At 35.7% G+C, this 21787-nt stretch overlaps 1 protein-coding gene across 3 annotated transcripts in view; it reads right to left on the reverse strand.

The window, feature by feature from the left end:
- LOC141401564 (transcription factor grauzone-like) overlaps positions 1-20168 on the reverse strand; it is a 31539-nt gene extending 11371 nt beyond the window's left edge. The window contains exons 1-3 of one of the 3 annotated variants that reach the window (XM_073981871.1): positions 19554-20168; positions 14320-14458; positions 3657-3806 (exon numbers count right to left, since the gene is read on the reverse strand). In XM_073981871.1, coding sequence (XP_073837972.1) covers positions 3657-3806; positions 14320-14442 — 273 coding nt within the window. In that variant the 5' untranslated portion in view covers positions 14443-14458; positions 19554-20168. Of the gene's footprint in view, positions 1-2147; positions 3807-8024; positions 10040-14319; positions 14459-19553 lie in introns of those variants that run through there. The other 2 variants (XM_073981869.1, XM_073981868.1) reach the window with 2 other exon arrangements.
- Positions 20169-21787: the final 1619 nt, after the last annotated feature.

A 21787-nucleotide genomic window follows, 5' to 3' on the forward strand; every position in this document is an offset into this window, starting at 1 on the left:
GGGTGTTTCTACAGACCCCTTCCAAATGAAAGGTTGCTTCTAAAGACCCCTTCTCAAAGAAAGGTTGCTTCTAAAGACCCCCTCTCAAGGAAAGGCTGCTTCTACAGACCCCTTCTCAAAGAAAGGGGTGCTTCTAAATACTCTTTCTCAAAGAATGGGTGCTTCTAAAGACCCCTTCTTAAAGAATGGTTGCTTCTAAAGACCCCTTCTTAAAGAATGAGTGCTTCTAAAGACCACTTCTTAAAGAATGGGTGCTTCTAAAGACCCCTTCTTAAAGAATGGGTGCTTCTAAAGACCCCTTCTTAATGAAAGGGTGCTTTTACAGCTTCTAAATACTCTTTCTCAAAAAATGGGTGGAAAGGACGCTTCTAAATACCCCTTCTCAAAGAAAGGGTGCTTCTACAGACCCCTCCTCAAAGAAAGGTTGCGTCTATAGACCACTCCTCAAAGAAAGAGTGATTCTACACACCTCTTCTACAAGACAGGGTACTTCTACAGACCCCTTCTCAATGAAAGGTTGCTTCTAAAGATCCCTTCTCAAAGAAATGGTGCTTCTATAGACTCCTTCTCAAAGAAAGGGTGCTTCTACAGATGTCTTCTCAAAGAAATGGTCCTTCTACAAACCCCTTCTCAAAAAAAGGGTGGTTGTACAGAACCATTCTCAAAGAAATGGTGCTTCTACAGACCCCTTCTCAAAGAAAGGGTGCTTCTACAGACCCCTTCTAAAAGAAATGGGGCTTCTACAGAAAAGGGTGATTCTATAGACTCTTTCTAAAAGAAATTCTGCTTCTATAGACTCTTTCTCAAAGAAATGGTGCTTTTACAGACCCCTTCTCAAAGAAAGGTTGCTTCTATAGATTCTTTCTGAAAGAAAGTATGCTTCTATAGACTCTTTCCGAAAGAAAGTGTGCTTCTATAGACTCTTTCTGAAATAAAGGGTGCTTCTATAGAGCCTTTCTAAAAGAAAGGGTGTTTCAATAGAGCCTTTCTAAAAGAAAGGGCGATTTTATAGAGCCTTTGTAAAAGAAAGTGTGCTTCTATAGAGCCTTTCTAAAAGAAAGGGTGCTTCTATAGACCTTTCTAAAAGAAAAAATGCTTTTAGAGACCCTTTCTAAAAGAAAGGGTGCTTCAATAGACCCTTTGTGAAAGATATCGTGCTTCTATAGACCATTTGTGCCAAAAACTCTAAAAAAAAACTCCCTTGAGAAAAATTATTAAAAAAATCCATGCCCTTAAAAAAAGTTCTTTAAAAAATCCACGCCCTTGAAAAAAATATTAAAAAAATCACGCCCTTAAAAAATTTATTAAAAAATCCACGCCCTTGAAAAATTCTTTAAAAATCTTCTTCCACGTCTTTGAAAAAATTCTTTTAAAAACATCCACGCCCTTGAAAAAATGCATTAAAATAATCCATGACATTCAAAAAATTCACGCCCTTGAAAAAATTCTTAAATTCCTTCCAAGCCCTTGAAAAAAATTCATCAAACAATTCCACGCTCTTGAACAAAATCTTAAAAAACCCACGCCCTTGGAAAAATTCAATAAAAAATTAACGCCCTTGAAAAAAATTCTTTAAAAAATGCACGCCCTTGGAAAAATTCTTTAAAAAATCCACCCCCTTGGAAAAATTTTTAAAAAATCCACGCCCTTGAAAAAAAATTTTTAAAAAATTCACACCCTTGAAAGAAATTTTTAAAAAATTCCACGCCTTTGAAAAAGTTCTTTAAAAAAATCCACGCCCTTGAAAAAATGCTTTAAAACAATCCATGACCTGCAAAAAATTCTTAAAAAAATTCACGCACTTGAAAAAAATTACCTAAAAAGTTCACGCCCTTGAAAAAAAAATTCTTTAAAAAATCACGCCCTTGAAAACAAATTCTTTCAAACAAAATTAAATACAGAAGATTCTTAAAATAGGTTTTAACAAACAACAACAGATTAAGACACAAGTTTCTAAGGAGCAGTGGAACACACAACGTGAATTTTTGTTTGACAGATTTTTTCAAGGACCACCAGGCCACAAATCTTAGTTATTATAAGGGATATTTCATCATGAACCAGCAAGCCTAGAATTTCTTGATTTTTTATTAATCCGTTTTTTTATCGAGGTCAAACAGTCAATATACTGCGCATCGGTTTGAATTAAATTTTTGTTTATCATGTATTTACCATTAATATTGAACTTATGAACTAGGAGCTGCATCATGCATTGTCATATCACTATCATTAGAATTATCTTTTTGCTGTAGCATTGCACTTGTATTATGAACTGAGGTATTATTTTGTTGTACAATTCGACTTGTTTGATCATTTGATGTTTCTGCTGCTGTTCCCCGAAATCTTCTGCGATCTCTTATTCTAATCAGATTACCAACATATTCTCGGTAGGTACTTTTACGCTTTGCCAAATATTCTTGTAACAACATATTGAATCGATCATCCATGTTTTTATAATATTCCATTTTTGGTTCGTTGGGATGAAGTTTCTTACGATGTTTTGGTATTTTGGTAACGGCATTAAATGTCTCTGGGCAACAAGGACAATTGTATAAATTAATCTGGCGATGTTCGAAAGCTAAATGTTCAACAATTTCACGTTCTGTATCATAGCTATTTGCACAATCATGACAGTCAAATTCCTTCACAGTAGAAGATGGCGTTTGTTTAACATTTAAGGCTGCAGGACAGGAGTGTTTTAGGCTGGAGTACTGTCTATCACATGCATTGCAGTAATATAGGCGTCCATGTTTAAACCAATAATGATGATAGTACGCCAATTCACTTGCCGCCATGTTGTCACACAAATGGCATGGATACTTTGTACGTCCGTTGGTATGTTTAACGTTCTCTACTGGTTTGCCGGTAGAATGCTTTTTAGAATAATGATTTAGTTGCTCCTTGTATGATGTATTCTTGTGACCACATAACTTACAATGGTATTGTATATGTTCCGGGTGAACTTTGGCAACGTGTAACTTTAAGCTGCCTGCTCCGCCATAGCGTTTATGACACATATTACATCTAAATGTATTGGGATTCTTGTGCAATAAGGCATGTTCCCTTGCCATGCGCAGTGAGATTAGACGAGAACAACATACGATATAAATGGCCTTATCAGGATGATGAACTTCAAAGTGTTTTTCTAATGTTTCTATGTTTGGGCATGCTGTTTGGCATATTCCGCATTTAATTTTGGGCAGCCATTTCTCGACAAACTGCATTACAGTTTCGTTTGACTTGGTTTTCCAATTTTGAGGATTAGCAATTGCTGGTGAAACGTCAATTTGTTGAGATCCTTTAAATCTTTTTGCTCTTTTTGAATGCTTTCCAACGTTGTAGGTAAAATCCGGCTCCTCATTGTCAGAATCTATAGTTATCACCTCAATTGGCTGTTCTGAAGGTTTAGTAGATGATGCGGATGTTGTTGTATGGGTTGTGGTGGTATTTGTTACCGCCATTGGTTCTTTGTGTTGTATATTGATATCAGCAGATGATCCAATATTCTCTTTGCTAATATCGGTTGTTGTTGTTAACATTCTCTCAATTCTTTTAGACGTGTCTCTTTCCGAATTGTTACCATCGGTTCTTTGAAGTAAAGTTTCATGCGCCTGAAAACTGTTTGGTATTTGTTTCATAGATTCATGGTTAATATTTACGGCTTCGTTTTCCAACTTTGGTGTCACCAGATCAAGCAGTTTCAGTTGCGCCAATTGTACGGCAGCCTCAAAGCTGTGAAATTCTGAAATCGTTCGCCAGCATTGTGAACATATGCTGCTTAGGTATCGGGCTTCAAACATATTGGCAATCTAAAAGAAAAGTGGCATTGTTATTTATTGTTATTGTAGCCATTCCAGCTTATGCAGGGAGGATTGAATAATTTGTAGCACACATTAATGAATTACCATAAAAAGCATAATGCTTTTTATTTGTATTTGAAATTCATATTTGAAAGTAAAAATAGCAAGTGAATATGAATTTGCCGACAGCTGTATACCCTCTCTTCCCCTCCTATCCTCCCTATAAAGGGGGAAAACGAGTAGCAAGAGTAGTGGAAGCAGCGATGCGCACCGATTCCTAATTCTAATTTATATTTTGGTTATAAATTAGTATTAGTAATCGGAAGCATTTGGTAATAATACAAATTTCGGAACGAACCATAACCAAAAACTCAAAATTGCGTCTGTTGTTCGGTAACTTCACAATTTTTATGAAAGGAAAAAATGTATACATATGTCGCCTTTGCCGACGGAGGTATATCCTCAGCCTGGGTGAATTGAGATTTTCAATTATGGTAGATCAAACCAAAAACCTTTTCCCAAAAATTATGTAATTAAGGGCTTTGCCTTAAAAATTCATTATTTAAGGGAGATGCCTTCAAAAAATTCATTAAAAAATCTACGGCCTTAAAAAAATTCTATTAAAAAACTCTTGGAAAAATTCATTAAAAATTGTATTATTTAAAGGATATGCCTTGAAAAAATGCGTTAAAAAATCTACGCCCTTGAAAAAACTCATTGAAAACCCAGTCTTGGAAAAATGCATTAAAAATCTACGCCCTTGAAAAAATTCTTTAAAAAAATCCACGCCCTTGAAAAAATTCTTTAAAAAATCCACGCCCTTGGAAAAATTATTTAAAAAATCCACGCCCTTGGAAAAATTATTTAAAAAATCCACGCGCTTGAAAAAAATCTTTAAAAAAATCCAAGCCTTTGAAAAAATTCTATAAAAAAATCTACGCCCTTGAAAAAATTCTTTAAAAAAATCCACACCCTTGAAAAATTTTTTTTTTTAAAAATCCACACCCTAGAAAAAATTTTTTAAAAAAATCTACGCCCTTGAAAAATTCTTTAAAAAAATCCAAGCCTTTGAAAAAATTCTATAAAAAAATCTAGTCCTTGAAAAATTCTTAAAAAAAAAATGCAAGCCTTTGAAAAAAAATCCACGCCCTTGAAAAAATGCCTTAAAAACTCCACGCCCTTGATAAAATTCTTTAAAAACTCTACGCCCTTGAAAATATTCTTTAAAAAGTCCACGCCCTTGAAAACATTCTTTAAAAAGACCACGCTCTTGAAAAAATTCTTTAAAAAAATCAACGCCCTGAAAAAATTCTATGAAAAATCCAAGCCCTTGAAAAATTCTCGAACTTAAGAAAATTCTTTAAAAACGTGAAAAAATTCTTTAAAAAATCCACGAGCTTGAAAAAATATTTAAAAAAATCCTAGTTCTTGAAAAAAAAAATCTTTAAAAAATGAGTTAAAAAATCTACGCCCTTGCAAAAACTCATTAAAAACTCAGTCTTGGAAAAATGTATTAAATATGTACGCCCTTGAAAAAATTCCTTTAAAAAACCCACTCTTGGAAAAATGTATTAAAAATCTACGCCCTTGAAAAAATTCCTTTAAAAACCAACTCTTGAAAAAATTCTTTAAAAAACCCACGCCCTTGGAAAAATTATTTAAAAAATCCACGCGCTTGAAAAAAATCTTTAAAAAATCCAAGCCTTTGAAATTTTTTTAAAAAAATCCACGCCCTTGAAAAAATTCTTTAAAAAAATCCACACCCTTGAAAAATTCTTTAAAAAATCCACACCCTTGAAAAATTCTTTAAAAAATCCACACCCTTGAAAAAATTATTTGAAAATCCACGCCCTTGAAAATTCTTTAAAAAATCTACGACCTTGCAAAAAATCTTTAAAAAGTCCAGGCCTTTGAAAATTTCTTTAAAAAAATCACGCCCTTGGAAAAAATCTTTAAAAAGTCCACGCCTTTGAAAAAATTCTTTAAAATGTCCACGCCTTTGAAAAAATTCTTTAAAATGTCCACGCCCTTGAAAAATTTCTTTAAAATGTCCACGCCCTTGAAAAAATTCTTTAAAAAATCCACGCCCTTAAAAAATATATTAAAAGGGCCACGCTCTTAAAAAAAAATTATTTAAAAAAATCAACGCCCTTAAAAAAATTCTTTAGAATAATCAAGGCACTTGAAAAAAATCTTTAAAAAATCCAAGCCCTTGAAAAGAATCGTTAAAAAATTACACACCCTGCAATTTATTTTTTTAAACAAATCCAAGCCCTTGAAAAAATTCTTTAAAGAAAATCCAAACACTTGAAAAAATTCTTTAAAACAATCCACGCCCTTGAAAAAATTCTTTAAAAAATCCACACCCTTGAAAAATTCTTTAAAAAATACACGCACTTGAAAAAATGCTTTAAAAAATCCAAGCCTTTGAAAAAATTCTTCAAAAACTCCACGCCCTTGAAAAAAAATCTTTAAAAAAATCCAAGCCTTTGAAAAAATTCTTTAAAAAATCCACGCCCTTAAAAAATCTTAAAAAAGGTCCACGCTCTTGAAAAAAAAATCCTTAAAAAAATCAACGCCCTTAAAAAAATTCTTTAAAAAAATCACCGCCCTTAAAAAAATTCTTTAAAAATCCACGCCCTTAAAAAATTCTTTAAAAACGTGAAAAAATTCTTTAAAAAATCAACGCCCTTGAAAAAATATTTCAAAAAATCCTAGTTCTTGGAAAAAAATCTTTAAAAAAATCCACTCCCTGGAAAAATTCTTTACAAATCCACGCACTTAAAAAATCTTTAGAAACGTGAAAAAATTCGTTAAAAAATATTCGACCTTGAAAAATTCTTTAAAAAAATCAAAACTCTTAAAAAAATCTACACCCTTAAAAAAATTCTTTAAAAAATCCACGTCTTTGAAAAAATTCTTTAAAAACTCCACGCCCTTGAAAAAATTCTTAAAAACTCCACGCCCTTGAAAAAAACTTTTCAAAAATTCCACGAATTTTAAAAAATTCTTTAAAAAATACACGCCCTTAAAAAAATCTTTATAAAAGTCCACGCTCTTGAAAAAATTCTTTAAAAAAATCAACGCCCTTAAAAAATATTTAAAAAAATTCTAGCCCTTGAAAAATTCTTCAAAAAATCCACGCCCTTGAAAATTCTTTAAAAAATCCACGCTCGTAAAAATATCTCTAAAAATCCACTCCCTGGAAAAATTCTTTAAAAATCAACGCCCTTAAAAAAATTATTTAAAAACGTGTAAATTTCTTCAAAAAATCCACGCCCTTGAAAATTCTTTAAAAAATTCACGCTCTTAAAAAAATCTCTAAAAATCCACTCCCTGGAAAAATTCTTTAAAAATCCACGCCCTTAAGAAATTCTTTAAAAACGTGTAAAATTCTTTAAAATATCCACGCCCTTGAAAAAAAATATTTAAAAAATCCTAGTTCTTGAAAAAAATAAACTTTAAACCTGGAAAATTTCTTTAAAAATCCACACCCTTATAAAAGTTCTTCAAAAACGTGAAAAAAAAATCTTTAAAAAATCCACGCTCTTGAAAAAAATCCTTAAAAATCCACGCCCTTGAAAAATTGTTTAAAAAAATCCTTGCCCTTAAAAAAAATTCTTTAAAAAAGCCCTTGAAAAAAAAAAATCATCAAAAAATCCAAGCCTTTAAAAAAATTCCTTAAAAAAATCCACGCTTTTGAAAAAATTCTTTAAAAAAATGCACGCCCTTGAATAACTCTCGAACGGATCAAAATGCCTCAGATTGAGAATTTGTTAACAGTTTTGTTTTTAAGAACGCCAGGCCAAAAATCTTGATAACAATGAATATTTTATCAGGAACCAACAGAGCACAGTCCATGATTTTTTTAAAGATTTTTAGCAGAGTAAAAATAGTGAATATTAAAAAAAGTAAATAAAATGTTGTCAAAAGGTCCAGGATATCGAAAATCGTTGATTTTAAACAAAAAACGGCTGATCACAAATCTGGAAATATAGTTTTTTCAAGGACCAGACCGATATTGGTTGATATTGTGAGATTTTCTTATACATTTTTTTACACAATTTTCATCAAACAAAATTATTTATTTATTGAATTTATCATATATTGAATATATAATAAATATGGAAAACAATTATAGCATTAGCAGCAAAGGCCATCAGCTATAATACTTTAACTAAGTTACATGTTTCTTTATAATAGGTGGGTATTAAATAGCTAATTTGTAATAAGATATGAATTTGTATACTGCTTCGACATTCTCCGTGGTAGGTGTTTTTAAAATATCCAGTCCTTTGCCATGAAGTATGTTGATATGCAAACAAAATTAAACACAGGAGATTCTCAAAATATGATTTAACGAACATCAACAGATCAAGACACAAGTTTCTAAGGAGCAGTGGAGTACACAAAGTGAATATTTGTTTACCAAATTTTCCAAGGGCCCAAATCTTAGTCATTATAAGAAATATTTTGTCAGGAACCAGCAAACGCAGAATTTCCTGAATTCTTTATGAATCCGTTTTTTTTTTTTTTTTTTTTTTTTTGAGGTCAAAAAGACAATATACGGCGTATTGGTTTGAATTATATTGAACTTATGAACTAAGAGCAGCATCATGCATTGTCGTATCACTATCATTGGAATTATCTGTTTGTTGTAATATTGGGCTTCTGCTATGATCTGATGTGTTATTTTGTTGTACAATACGACTTGTATTATCGTCTGATGTTTCCGATGTTTTGCGCAATCTTTTGCGATCTCTTATTCTAATCACATTACCAACATATTCGCGGTAAGTATTTTTACGCTTTTCCAAATATTCCTGTAATAACTCATTGAATCGATCATCCATGTGTTTATAATATTCCACCTTTGGTACTTTGGAATGATGCTTCTTACGATGTTTTGGTATTATGGTAACCGCATTAAATGTCTGTGGACAACAAGGACAGGTATATAAATTAACCTCTCGATGTACGAAAGCCAAATGTTCAATTATTTCACGTTCTGTATCGTAGCCATGTGCACAATCAAGACAATCGAATTCCTTCGTTTTAGGAGGAGATGGCAGCGTTTGTTCTTGTTTAGCATTTAAAGAACCTGGACACTTATGTCTTACACTGGAGTACTGTTGTTGGCATGCATTACAGTAATATCGGCGTCCATGTTTGAACCAATAATGATGATAGTACGCCGATACACTTGCCGCCATATTGTCACACAAATGGCAAGGATACTTTGTACGTCCGTTGGTATCTTTAACTGGCTCTAATGGTTGGCCGGTAGAATGTTTTTTAGAATAATGATTTATTTGATTCTTGTAAGATGTATTCTTGTGGCCACACAACTTGCAATTGTATTGTATATACTCCGGATGAGATGTGGAAACGTGTTTCCTTAGGCCGGAATATCCGCCGTAGCGTTTATAGCACAAATTGCATCTAAATGTATTGGGATTCTTGTGCAATAAGGCATGTTCCCTGGCCATGTGCAGTGAGATTAGGAGAGAACAGCATACGATATAAATGGCCTTATCAGGATGATGAGCTTCAAAGTGTTTTTCTAATGTTTCTATGTTTGGACATACGGATTGGCATATTGCGCATTTAATTTTGGGTAACCATTTTTCGATAAACTGGTTTCGAGTTTCGTTCGACTCGGTTTTCCACATTACAGGATTAGCAATTGCGGGTGAAACGTCAATTTGTGGAACTCTTGCATATCTTTTATATGTTCTTGGCCTCTTTCCAATTAGGTGCGCAAACTCCTGCTCTTCATTGTCAGAATCTAAATTTATCATTTCAATTGGAACTTCTGGAGTTCTAGAAGATGATGGTGATGTTGTTGCATCCGATATTGTGGAATTGTTTCGTGACATTGGCTCTTCTTGCTGCATATTGATATCAGCAGATGGTGCAATGTTCTCTTTATTAATATCTGCTGTTGTTAACATTCGTTCAGTTGAAAAGGAAATATCTTTTCCTTTAGCCGTGTCTCTTGCTGAATTGTTATCATCGGGTATTGGGACTAAAGTTTCATGCTCCAGAAAACTGTTTGGTATTTGTTTCATAGATTCATGGTTGATATTTACTGCTTCATTTTCCAATTTTGGTGTCACCAGGTCAAGCAGTTTCAGTTGAGCCAATTGTATGGCAGCCTCAAAGCTGTGAAATTCTGAAATCATGCGCCAGCATTGTGTACATATGCTGCTTAGGTGTCGGGCTTCAAACATATTGGCAATCTAAAAGAAAGGGGGCAGTGTTATTTATTGTAATTGTAGCCATTTCAGCTATACAAGGATATTGTAGCACAGATTTTTTTTTAATTTAATTAATATAGCACTATGGTCATTAGATCACTTAGTTATACACAAAACAACATTAATTTTTTTGAAGCAACCATAGGCCACAAATCGTGCAATCGTGCAATCCCACGGTAGCGGGTTCTTACGTACCGGATTGACCCGAAACCAAAAGTGTTTCGGCCAGCGGCTGCCAACCCAGCATTATATGCTGCTACAACAACAACAACAAATCGTAGCCACGGCAGCCGGTTCTTTCGTAACGGATTGACCCGGAACAACACAAAATCATCGTTCCGGCCAGCGGCTGCCATCTCAGTGTACATATGTTTGTATTTGTTTCGTTTTTCTGTGTTAGGAGCAGCATATCCCGGAATGCCTGCTCCGAATTCTTTTGGTCCGTGCCGGGACGGAGGAAAACCCAGGACCAATATATCTGTGCTCAGTTTGTCACAACCACATCTTCACCCACATCCTACCTTCGGTGAGATGCAATAGATGTCAGGAGTGGGTGCATCTAAGGGGTTGCTCTGGACTTGTCCACGTGAGGGACTACGACAGGGACTATGTTGATGCATGCTGCGTCGTCGTCGGATTACGAAATTCCCTCGTCGTCTGACTACGAAACTCCCCCGCAGTCCCCTCGACAACAAACGCACACGCAGCCTTTAACACCAGCCGTTGTTGTCCCTATCCCAGAAATGCATCCTTTTTGCAATTTAATTGCAATGGACTCCGAGGTAAGATCGAGAAAATAGTAGTTTTCAACTGTAACTTAGAACATTGTGATGGTTACAATGTGCTAAGGAAAGATCGCACCAGAAGTGGAGGTGGGGGATTAGCTTTCCTATTGCACCAGTCTGTCCAATACAGACCTATCTCGCTTGAGCCTTTCTCTAATGACCCGTACATGGAATGTATGGGGGAAAGCAGTCAGGTGTGGAACTGCCGAGATTGAGTTGCTGAACGTATACATCCCGCCGAGAAATAGCTGTATCTCAGATTACGTGCCTAACATTAGCCCGCTTTTCGAAGGTCATAATCGTCTGGTCCTGGAGGAATTTAATGCGCATCATGAGATGTGACATTCGGCCCTCGGAAACGACCAGAGAGGTACAGCGCTAGCTGAGCAGATTGACAGCGCTACGTTTTGTACAGTCAATGAGGAGAGTGTCAAAGCTCGCCAGACATAACCATCGTGTACCTGGTCTGACAAATGACGTTACCTGGCAACCCGCCATTTCCCTTGGATCAGACCATCTCCCCATAATTGTCTCCAATAGCAGACCATCCGATTTTATTACCTCTGAACGCAGCACATTCGTCAATCATAAGAAAGCTGATTGGTCGGGTTTCAGAAAGTTCACCAATCACCGCTTCAGAAAACTGCCCAATCCTTCTGATGTTCGGGTAGCGGAAAGGACGTTCCGAGACATCATCACTGCTGCAGCCGCTCGCCATATCCCTGCTGGTCGAATACCCGAAGTAAGACTAAACTTCCCAGCAAATGAGCTGATGTGTTTCATCGAACCAACCCCAATTACCCCAGAGTCAGGGAGCTGACACTGGAAGTTAACAGGCTGGTCGGCGAGCATAAGCGGAACAAGTGGTTAAATCATTTGAAGAGTTGCAAAATTGGAGCCGGTATAGGTGAATTGTGGGCAACGGTTAAGTCACTCTCGGACCCTGGAAGAAGGGAAGATAGGACCTCAGTCACGTTTGGAGACATTACGTTGACTGACCCGAATAGGTGCGCAAGTTATTTCAATCGACAGTTTGTCGAGCACCCGGAGAGTGACAGGGCGAAGAGAAGAGTATTACGTCGCATCAGATCTCTTCCTGCCGTGGAGGAACCACCACAGTTTACAATGGATGAAGTTGCCAATGACATCAGGAACGCTAAATCATCCAAAGCGTTGGGCCCTGATGGAATCTACATGGTAATGTTGAAGCAGCTGGATGAGCCGGGAGTGGAGTATCTCACTAAAGTTCTCAACTTGTCGCTATCCACCCTCATTGTTCCCGAAGTCTGGAAAATGGGCAGGGTGGTCCCACTACGGAAGCCCGGCAAGGATGCCAGCAAAAGTGAATCGTACAGGCCGATTTCGCTTTTGCCGCCCGTAGGCCCTTGAGGCCTAAGTCCTCCCCAGTATCAGAAATAGCTATAAAGTTGCCGATCATCAGCATGGATTCCGTAAGCAGGACAGCACGACAACTGCGCTGCACGCCATTACCACACATATTTGTCAAGGACTCAACCAGAGACGGCCGTGCGATAGAACAGTGATGGTGGCGCTTGACTTATCAAAAGCCTTTGATACAGTCAGGCACTCCACGCTGTTTGGGGACATTGAGCAGGCAACCCTCCGACCAAGCTTGAAACGTTGGATAGTCAGTTATATGTGTGGACGCCAGTCGTACGTCCTGATAACATCTGTGAGAGACTGAACAACTATTTAACCGATCTTACCACCTTTTTCCATTAGAGGAATATTCAGATTTCCGCCACAAAATCAACAGCCACTCTGTTCCACATGGACTGCGCAGTTTGGAAGAGAATTGAATGTCGTGGTAGCATAATTCCGACCACAAACTGCGCCAAAATTTTAGGGGTCACATTCGACACTACTTTCACATCTTGCGCGCACACCACAGCTATCTGCGACAAACTGAAAAGTAGAAACAAGGTCCTCAAGTCCCTAGCCGGCAGCACATGGGGTGCAGATAAAGAAACCTTGTTGACCACATATAACGCGATAGGTCCGTCTGTGGTAAGCTATGCAGCGCCAGTCTAGTCCCCGAGATGATGTGATACGAATTGGAAAAGGATTCAAACTTGCCAGAATGCCGCCCTGAGAACAGCAACAGGGTGCCTCCTCAAATCTTCAGTGGACCATCTACATGAGGAGGCACAGATTCTTCCAGTAAAGCAACACAATGAGATGCTTTCGTTGCAGTACTTGCTTGGATGTTACCGTGTGAGCCATCCCAATCACCATCTTGTGGGTAGGACCGACACATACAGGCAGATCAGGAAGGATATCCATGCTCTAGAGGTCCAACGATACAGGAGAAAACCCCTAGATCAACAAGCGTATCAAGCAGGTTTAACTAGTATTCACACAGATGCAGTTGCCAGGGCCTTAAGCAATTATAGAATGAATAAAGTCCTCGAAATACATCCACCTATCTATTGCAGCTGATGAGCGTCAGCTGCCACGACAAACTAGAGTAGTTTTGGCTCAACTACGCTCGGGATATTGCAGTCGCCTAAATTCTTATTGGGCGGAAATCGACCGCGCCGTGCAAGACATGGGCCCGCACGACACAAAACACCTTTTCAACTGCCCAGCCAAACCTACTCATCTACCTCCAGTGGATCTGTGGTTTCATCCCATCGAAGCAGTCACTTTCCTAGAACTGCAGATAGACCCAGAGCCAAATTGAACAGTTACAACAACAACATCGTGGATTTTAAAGGAAAGGGGTTTTAAAGAATATTTTTTCAAGCAACCATAGGCGGCAAAGCATGGATTTTTAAAGAATATTTTTTCCAGCAACCATAGACCACAAAACGCGGATTTTTAAAGAATATTTTTTTTCGCAACCATAGGCCACAGAACTTGGATTTTTAAAGAATATTTTTTCCAGCAACCATAGACCACAAAACGTGGATTTTTAAAGAATATTTTTTTTTCGCAACCATAGGCCACAAAACTAGGATTTTTAGAGAATATTTTTTTCAAGCTACCATAGGCCTGAAAACGTGGGTTTTTAAAGAATATTTTTTCAAAGCTGTCCGTTAAAAAAATTCAAAATTTATACGCTTGAGTTTCTTTTTCTTTCTAGGGAAGACCGTATCCCAAAGAATAAAATTTCTTCTAAAAATGCCTTCGGTAAAAATAGCCGATAGGCGCTCAAATTTTTAACTTTTGTACGGAAGGTATCGGAAGTAGTGTTACTAAATGTTCGATTATAATATCCAACAGCTGCTAGGCGATTTAAACCACCTTCCAATATATTTAACTTCAGACATTTTAGAGAATTTCCTTTCGCCTTCTTTTGATGACCTTATCGAAGACTTAGATCTATCGAAATACCTAAAATTACTTCATTTGTATGTAATTGATGCCACAACATTCATTACATCTGCCAAAATTGTACGCCCAATTATAAAAGGCTCTTTTATTTTTCTACGAAAAATGCAAAAATCAACTTACCTGTGGATGAAAATATTTACAGGTAATTTCATGTCTTATATTGGCCTGACCATTTTCATCGTAAAGTGGTTTACCTTCTTCAAAGGTATTCACACAAAGACGACAGACTTTAGTGTAGTCCATGGTGCTGCTGGTGGCACTAAAAATAAATGAAATAAACAGAAAAAAATTAGTTTCACTTATAGGTAGCAACAAACTAAAAGTTTTATTACAGTCTCAATATCTATCCCTTTTACTGTTTCCTTGTGATCTCCTCAATAATACATTACACATTCTATCTGTGTAAGCAGTTATCGAAGTGTCTGTCTTCTTGCTAAAACACAGACTGACTGAATGACTGGGTATGGCGGTAAGCAGCATGTGTTGATTTTATGTGAAGTTTTTTCCATTTTGTTGATGTGTGCAAGTGTTTGATCAAATGTGTGTGCCTGCGTGTATTTGTAGTTCATGAAAATCGCATTACTTCCGTTAATGTTTTGGCAAGTTTCTACTGCAAAAGTATGCGCATAAATCAGACGACAAACTCAACTCAAACTTAACTGATGCGAACATAAGCCTTCATATGGTTACATTAGCCCAAGTTCGACAAAAAAAAAAAAACTCCCAACACATCAAGGCTTACATTCATTCATTCATCCATACATTATCGAAGAGCATCAAGTAACCGTTATTGGTAGAACAAACTTCGATAGTTTTATAGTTGTGGGTTTTAAAGTGGAAAAAGTGACGGCAAGATAGGAATGCAAAAGGATAGGAAGTCAAGTTTTAACAGCTGTGTTCAACACAATGTTGCACTTCTCTCCATTGTCTTGCCATGTTATATTTGAACACACAATTTTACTTATCTTTTTTCCGAATTGACTTGTGTGGGTTTCTTGTTTTTTTTTTCATTTATGTAGAGCCTATATTTGGGCTTTTCTTTCACAATTCTGTTCACTGCTTAACAAAAGAAGTAAGGTGTTGATATTCCTGCAACGTCCACAAATGCAGTATTGAATGTTATTCTTCTACTACTTCGGATTGGTGTTTTTTGCTGCATTGCTTTTTTGGCCAACAATGCACATGACGTTCCTTGCAAGAAGTTACAACACAATTGTCATGTTTGTCAGGCATTTGCAGTTGTAGCAGCAGAAGCAGCATGTGGAAAACAGTTTGGTTTAAAGCACACTTAAGCTATTGGTTATCATATTTTTATTCTTTGGAAAATAAGAAGGCAAGGATCATGCCATTATTTCAGCGGATAGAATACCATCGGTGGTTTACCAAAACGCATTCCTTGCCACATTTCAGGTTCATTAGGAGAGATCCGCATGATACAAAGTGACATGTCTAAAGGTACATACGCCAATAGGTGGATCAAGGAACTTATGAAGCAAGGCTTAAGATAGATGTTTAAGCGCTCTCCCGATTTAATTGAAAATTTTACCACAGGTAGATCTCATTGGCCTGAATACAACAAACAGTATATGTTTTATCTATGCGAAGTACATACTTCCCGTGATATAGGCCTTTCAAGTTCCCTTAAAGGCACAAGGAGCACTTCCGGAAGAAATCCTTTAATGATCCTCCAACAAGCCTTAAACTGCACTGCGAACATTTGTGTGAGGAAAGTACCCGAAGAAGTTTACCAATATAGCTTATTGGATACTGATGGATATTCAAGCGTTCTCCCGATTTAATTGAAAATTTTACCACAGGTAGATCTCATTGACCTGAATACAACAATATATGTTTTATCTATGGGAAGTACATACTTCCCGCGATATAGGCCTTTCAATTTCGATAAAGGGCACAAGGAGCACTTCCGGAAGAAATCCTTTTATGATCCTCCAACAAGCCTTAAACTGCACCTAAGCGAAAATTTGTGTGAGGGAAGTACCCGAAGAAGTTTACCAATATAGTTTCTTGGATACCGATGTACATTTACAAGACGTTTTTAAGATATGCAAAATTTCAGTCGTATAGGTTACTTAGTTCTTAAGTTTTCGTGCTCAGCAGTTATTTGAGTTGATGACTACAGCTGTTTTTAGGGCATTTTGTATTGAATTGCCGCAGAAAAAATTGTACCGTCGTAATTGGAGCTGCAAACTCCATTCTTCGAGGGAAGTACCCGAAGGAGTGATTTACCATAGTCTATATTAGAACCTGATCTATGCCTGGTAGAAATATTACGATGTGCAAAGTATGGAAAAAATTCGTTATACTCGAGAAAAATTTTAACTTTACTGGGGGAGGTACCCGATAGATTGGGACGATACGCCCAATTTTCGAACTTAAAGTTTGGTAAAAATTTAAGCTTGGTGAAAAACTTATAATATACAAAATTTTGAACCAATCGGGTACTCCGTTCGAAGGTTGTCGTACGCTCCAACAAGCCGGACAGCTCTTAAAGGAGTCTCTTTGGGAGAGATCTTTTGTTATATACAAAGTATACCCCTAAAAAATTTTCCATGCAAATAAGATCTTCTAGAGTCGTCTACTGTGAATAAAATACTTTCTAAAGGGACCTGCTACAAATAATATACCCATTAAAGAGGCATTCTATACATTGCGTACATTGTAAAGGGGTATAGGAGACCCAGGAGACCCATAGCCTTCTTCTTTACATAAAATATATCATATAGGGTTGTTCTACACAATAAAAACACCCTAAAAAAGTGTTCTATGCAAAACAGACCTCCTAGAGGTGTCCTTTGTGAATAAGAGTCCTAAAGGGATCTTTTATAAATAATGTACTTCCTACATAGCAGACATCCTAAAGACATCTTCTATATAGAAGCCCTCCTTCTACACATTGGAAACCTCTTAAAGGGGTCTCCTAAAGAGATATTCTATACATAGGAGACATCCGCAGGGGGTTCTTTATACATGTAAGTTATACCAAAGAGGTTTCCTATACATAGCAAACCTCATAAAGGGGTATTCTGTACTTAGGAAGTCCTCCCAAAAGGGTCTTCTGATACATTAGGATAAGAAAATTTTGGACGAATTAATTATTCGCATCATAAGTTATAGTGCTAACTATAGCTCCGTTCCTTTACGTTCAAGGATCCTCAAGTTTTACTACTTTTTACTCGAAAAGCGTTTCTTTACTTCAGACACAACACAATTTTTATGGGAGCAGTTTACAACTTTTACTACTTTTGCCGGTTTTACCATTTTCAGAAGTAAAGGAACAGATCATATTTTAGCAAAAAAAAATTTAACTGTTGTAGAGAAAATTACCAATATGCATCTTCGAACTTGATCTAAGTTTGGACAAAATATTACGGTATCCAAATAAAGGAACAAATCTATTGATCTATTAGAGACAGTCTGATTTACAGACTGACGGACTGGGCTAAATCGACTCCAAATTATCTAAAACGGATTTCGTCCAAACATACTTAGGGTCTATGGGCCTGTGTTTCTCTACGACAATTCAAATTCGCTCGAATACCACAAAACTTTTGTCTTTTTTGGAAAATATTTGCTTTGATTGTGTTTTCATTCAGACAATAATTTTCACAATAACAGGAGTTTGGTAGTACACAATTCGAAAGAATTTGAATTCGAATAGTCTTATGCCATGTTCAGACTAGCGGTAATTCGCTCTCTATTCGTTGTTCGACCCCAAATTACGATACAATTACTTCATTTCCCATACAAAATTTTGAGAACGAACAACGATTTTTGTACATTGTTCAATTTAAATTACTCTCAGAACGACGATAAAATGTGTACCATCTCTAACAAATGAGAGAATTTATCGAAATAAATTAATTATGACAGGAAAAATAAAAAATTAAAAATGTATTAAAAATCCAAAACTTTTTAGAAAAACTGCAAAATAAGAATGAAAAGTAAACAGTTTAACGACTAGTATACATTCAAATCATAGAAAATTTTGTCTTCTCTTCCATTGCAGTTGCATTTCTTGTCCATCGTTTCAAATTCGCGTACAAATTTAGAAACAAAAAATGGTAAACATGAATGAAAAAAAGAATTTAATATTAAATAGATATCTGAAAGAAGGATAAATATTTTTTTCAGTTCATATAAAATAATTTTACCCGTATTTTGGTTGAAACTTTCTTTAAAATCAGAAAACAAAAACTATGAAAATATGAATCATGTTGCTATGAATTGTGTACCATGTCGTATGAACGGGTTAATTCGTGCACGTAATTATGAGAACGAACGACGTGATTCAAATGCTGGTATGAACATGACATTAGAGAAAAATGCCTTAAAACCATCGTACCATCGTATCAAAGAGACACATGTTCATCATATCAAAGGGGAACTTCTTTTCTTTACCGATCCATCGCAGACAATTGTGAAAATAAAAAATTACCAGAGATAGTGATTTTCATACCGATTTCAACGAAGTATTATTCTTGTTGTGGAATCTATACTCTAAGAAATATAGGACTCCAAAGTTGCACAAACGCCCTCACAAAATGTTCTTCCAAATTATGATTTTTCGGAACAAGTTGACTTGACGCACTATGCTCAAAAGAATATTTTTTTTAAATTGTATTTTTTTAAGTAACCGGCCTTCGGCCGGAGATTTAAAACTTTCTCCTAAGGACAGGTGCAAATCTAGGGCACGGGAACATTTTTTTTTTTTTAAATTTAAAATTTTTTTCTTATCAGCTGGCCTTTAACAAAGGAATTTTTGGAACTTCAAAGGCCCATATCTCGGGAAGTATGGACTTTCGCAACAAATGTCAAATGTCTAGATCTACCTGAGATAAAAATTTCATTTCGATCCGAGCATAGTTGGACAGCTCGTCTTATGCCTTTTTCTCTAAATAGGCGGCCTTGGGCGGATGATTTGATTTAAGGATTTCTTATATGAATTTTCTCCTCTAAGTGGCCTTTGCGGAACTTTGGGTGGCCGCCTATATCACGGGTCTGTTACTTTTCTTTTAAAAATGGTAAAAGTGGCAAAAGTAGAAAGAGTTGTGAACCGCTCTCATAAGAATTGTATGGTATATGAAGTAAGGGAACGTTTTTTCGAATAATAAAGTGGTAAAACTTGAAGGATTGGAGCATATGATTCACAAAAATTAACTTCAAAACATTTATCCAAACCCGAGTAGTGGAGTGGCTTTACTAAAACACATTTTCAAAACACACGCGCAACACGCACCATCCGTCATCACCCCAGCATCTTCTATCAAAATAACAACCTGTTGATGGTGTGGTTATTAACTATAAATTATGCTTATAATTTTTGTTATACATACCTGTTCCTTCAACGCTTTAGACAAAATTGTGTAAATGCAGGATTTTTTAATTACTATACACAAATAAAAATTAAAAACTAGCGCCACTTCTTTTGCACCAAACAAAAAATCTCTATTCTTACACATTCACTGAACATACCCAATGGGCATGAATGCTTTGAAAAGCAATGAACAGCTGTTTGTGAAACAAACACACAGTCACACACAGTGCCACAATAACCCGAAACACTACTCAATTGTAAACAATTGGGCTGTTCCCGTACTTTATAAAGTGGTAAAAATCGTAAAAGTTGCAAAAGTCGTAAACGATTTTCATATAAATTTTGTGTACGGGAACGTAAAATGTGTAAAAGTGGGAAAAATTGTAAAAACTTTTTAGTTCTGGAACAGAGCTAATATTTTAATATTTTACAGAAATGTGATGCTATAGTATGAGTATTATAAACTTTTGTTCACAAACACAACACTAAATAAATTAATTTTATTAATATCTTTTATTATTATGTTATTTCTACATTTCGCGACGAAACATTTTACGAAAAACGCCGACAAAATGAAACAAACGAATAAATGAATTCATTGTTTACTTTTTTCCATTTTTCATTTTTTATTCTCTTCTCCCACCGATACCAAACTGGGAACACAATGAAAATTGAACACACAAGTTGAGAACACATGAAATGCTCTCACGACACAATTATTCAGGTAGCCGTATCAGAGCAGAATTTTGTAATATAAGAAAGTATAAAACAAATGAATAATATTGAATATTAATATTGCGTAATTGCAGATATTAGTGCTAAATTTCTGTGCAAGATCAAGCATGATTTATAGTGTTTTAGTGCTTCATAAACTCAAAAAACTTTCGTGTTGAATTATGCGAAACTCATAGTAAATGAGCTGTAACTCGTCGAGTTTTAGAGATATCAATATGAAACTTTGACACAAGATAAGCTAGAAGTCGTAGAAAAAATAGATATGCAGGGTAATCATGAATAAAAATTCCGTGCGGATATTTTCCCTTTCCCCAATTTTACAATTGTTTATTTCCATATTTATGTGCCAAAAGGGAATATTTTTGTCGATTCGACGAGAATATTGCATAATTAAGTGATTCTAGTAGTTTTCAACATTTTAAAATAAAGATTTTAAAAGAATTTCACTTTTCAAAATTATTTTCCGTGCGGAAAATCCGCGGGAAATATTCATGATAGCCCTGATTACTAACTCAGAAAACGCATTTTTTGAGTTGTGCCACTCTTTGAGTAAATGAGCGATATGATTTTATTTTTGTATGCGAAATCATGGTAAATTTTGGCAGATTTCGTACGAAATCATGAATCGATGCCGAATCTAAACAAATGCTTGGTTTACATTTACGAAATCCACTCGATTTCAACTGTCAATTCCTTTGCGTATACGTCAAATGAAAACTCATCAGAAATCCATTGGATTTGATTTGACGTTTAAGCAATGGAGTTGACAGTTGAAATCGAGTGGATTTCGTAAATGTAAACTTAGCATAAGCATAAGGTACATATCTAAAATAAATTATGAAAATATTAACAACAGAAAATTATTTTAATATTGCCGAAAGAAGAATGAAACACGCCAGAAATTAAGTTTTCGACATTATTTTACCTTTGCTTTTGCTTCAAAACAAATTTGAAAAACACACAAGAGTTTGGAAGTGTTTCTTTCGCACACATTCTTCTTTCGACAAACAGAAACAGGCTGTGAATAATTCTATTAATTAAGTTCTTTTGCAGCCTGTTTCGCTATGTCGAACGAAAATAAAAACGAAAGAAAATCAACTAAACACGCGTATGATTTTTAAATTTTGTATTTGTTTTAATGCAAACACAAAGTCAATATTGCCATGAAAACCAAAGTTTAGGTGTTTTTCGTTCGCAATCATTTTCTTTCGACATAGTGAAACAGGCCCTTACTCTTTAGGAGCTCATTTATACCATTGAAAAAGTTGAATTAACTTTAATTTTTGTACTTATACCCCCATCATTACAATACTATGTTTACATATACGAAATCCACCCGACTTCAACTGTCAATTCCATTGCTCAAACGTCAAATGAAATCGAATCGATTTCAGATGAGTTTTCATTTGACGTATACGCAAAGGAATTGACAGTTGAAATCGAGTGGATTTCGTAAATGTAAACATAGTTTAATAAAAGTTGTGTTCCAGAAACTGCAAAATAGTACTACTTGCACAA

The sequence above is a fragment of the Musca autumnalis genome, unplaced genomic scaffold (assembly GCF_047663935.1).
Source record: "Musca autumnalis isolate F117 unplaced genomic scaffold, ASM4766393v1 scaffold_4, whole genome shotgun sequence".
NCBI classification, from domain to species: domain Eukaryota; kingdom Metazoa; phylum Arthropoda; class Insecta; order Diptera; family Muscidae; genus Musca; species Musca autumnalis.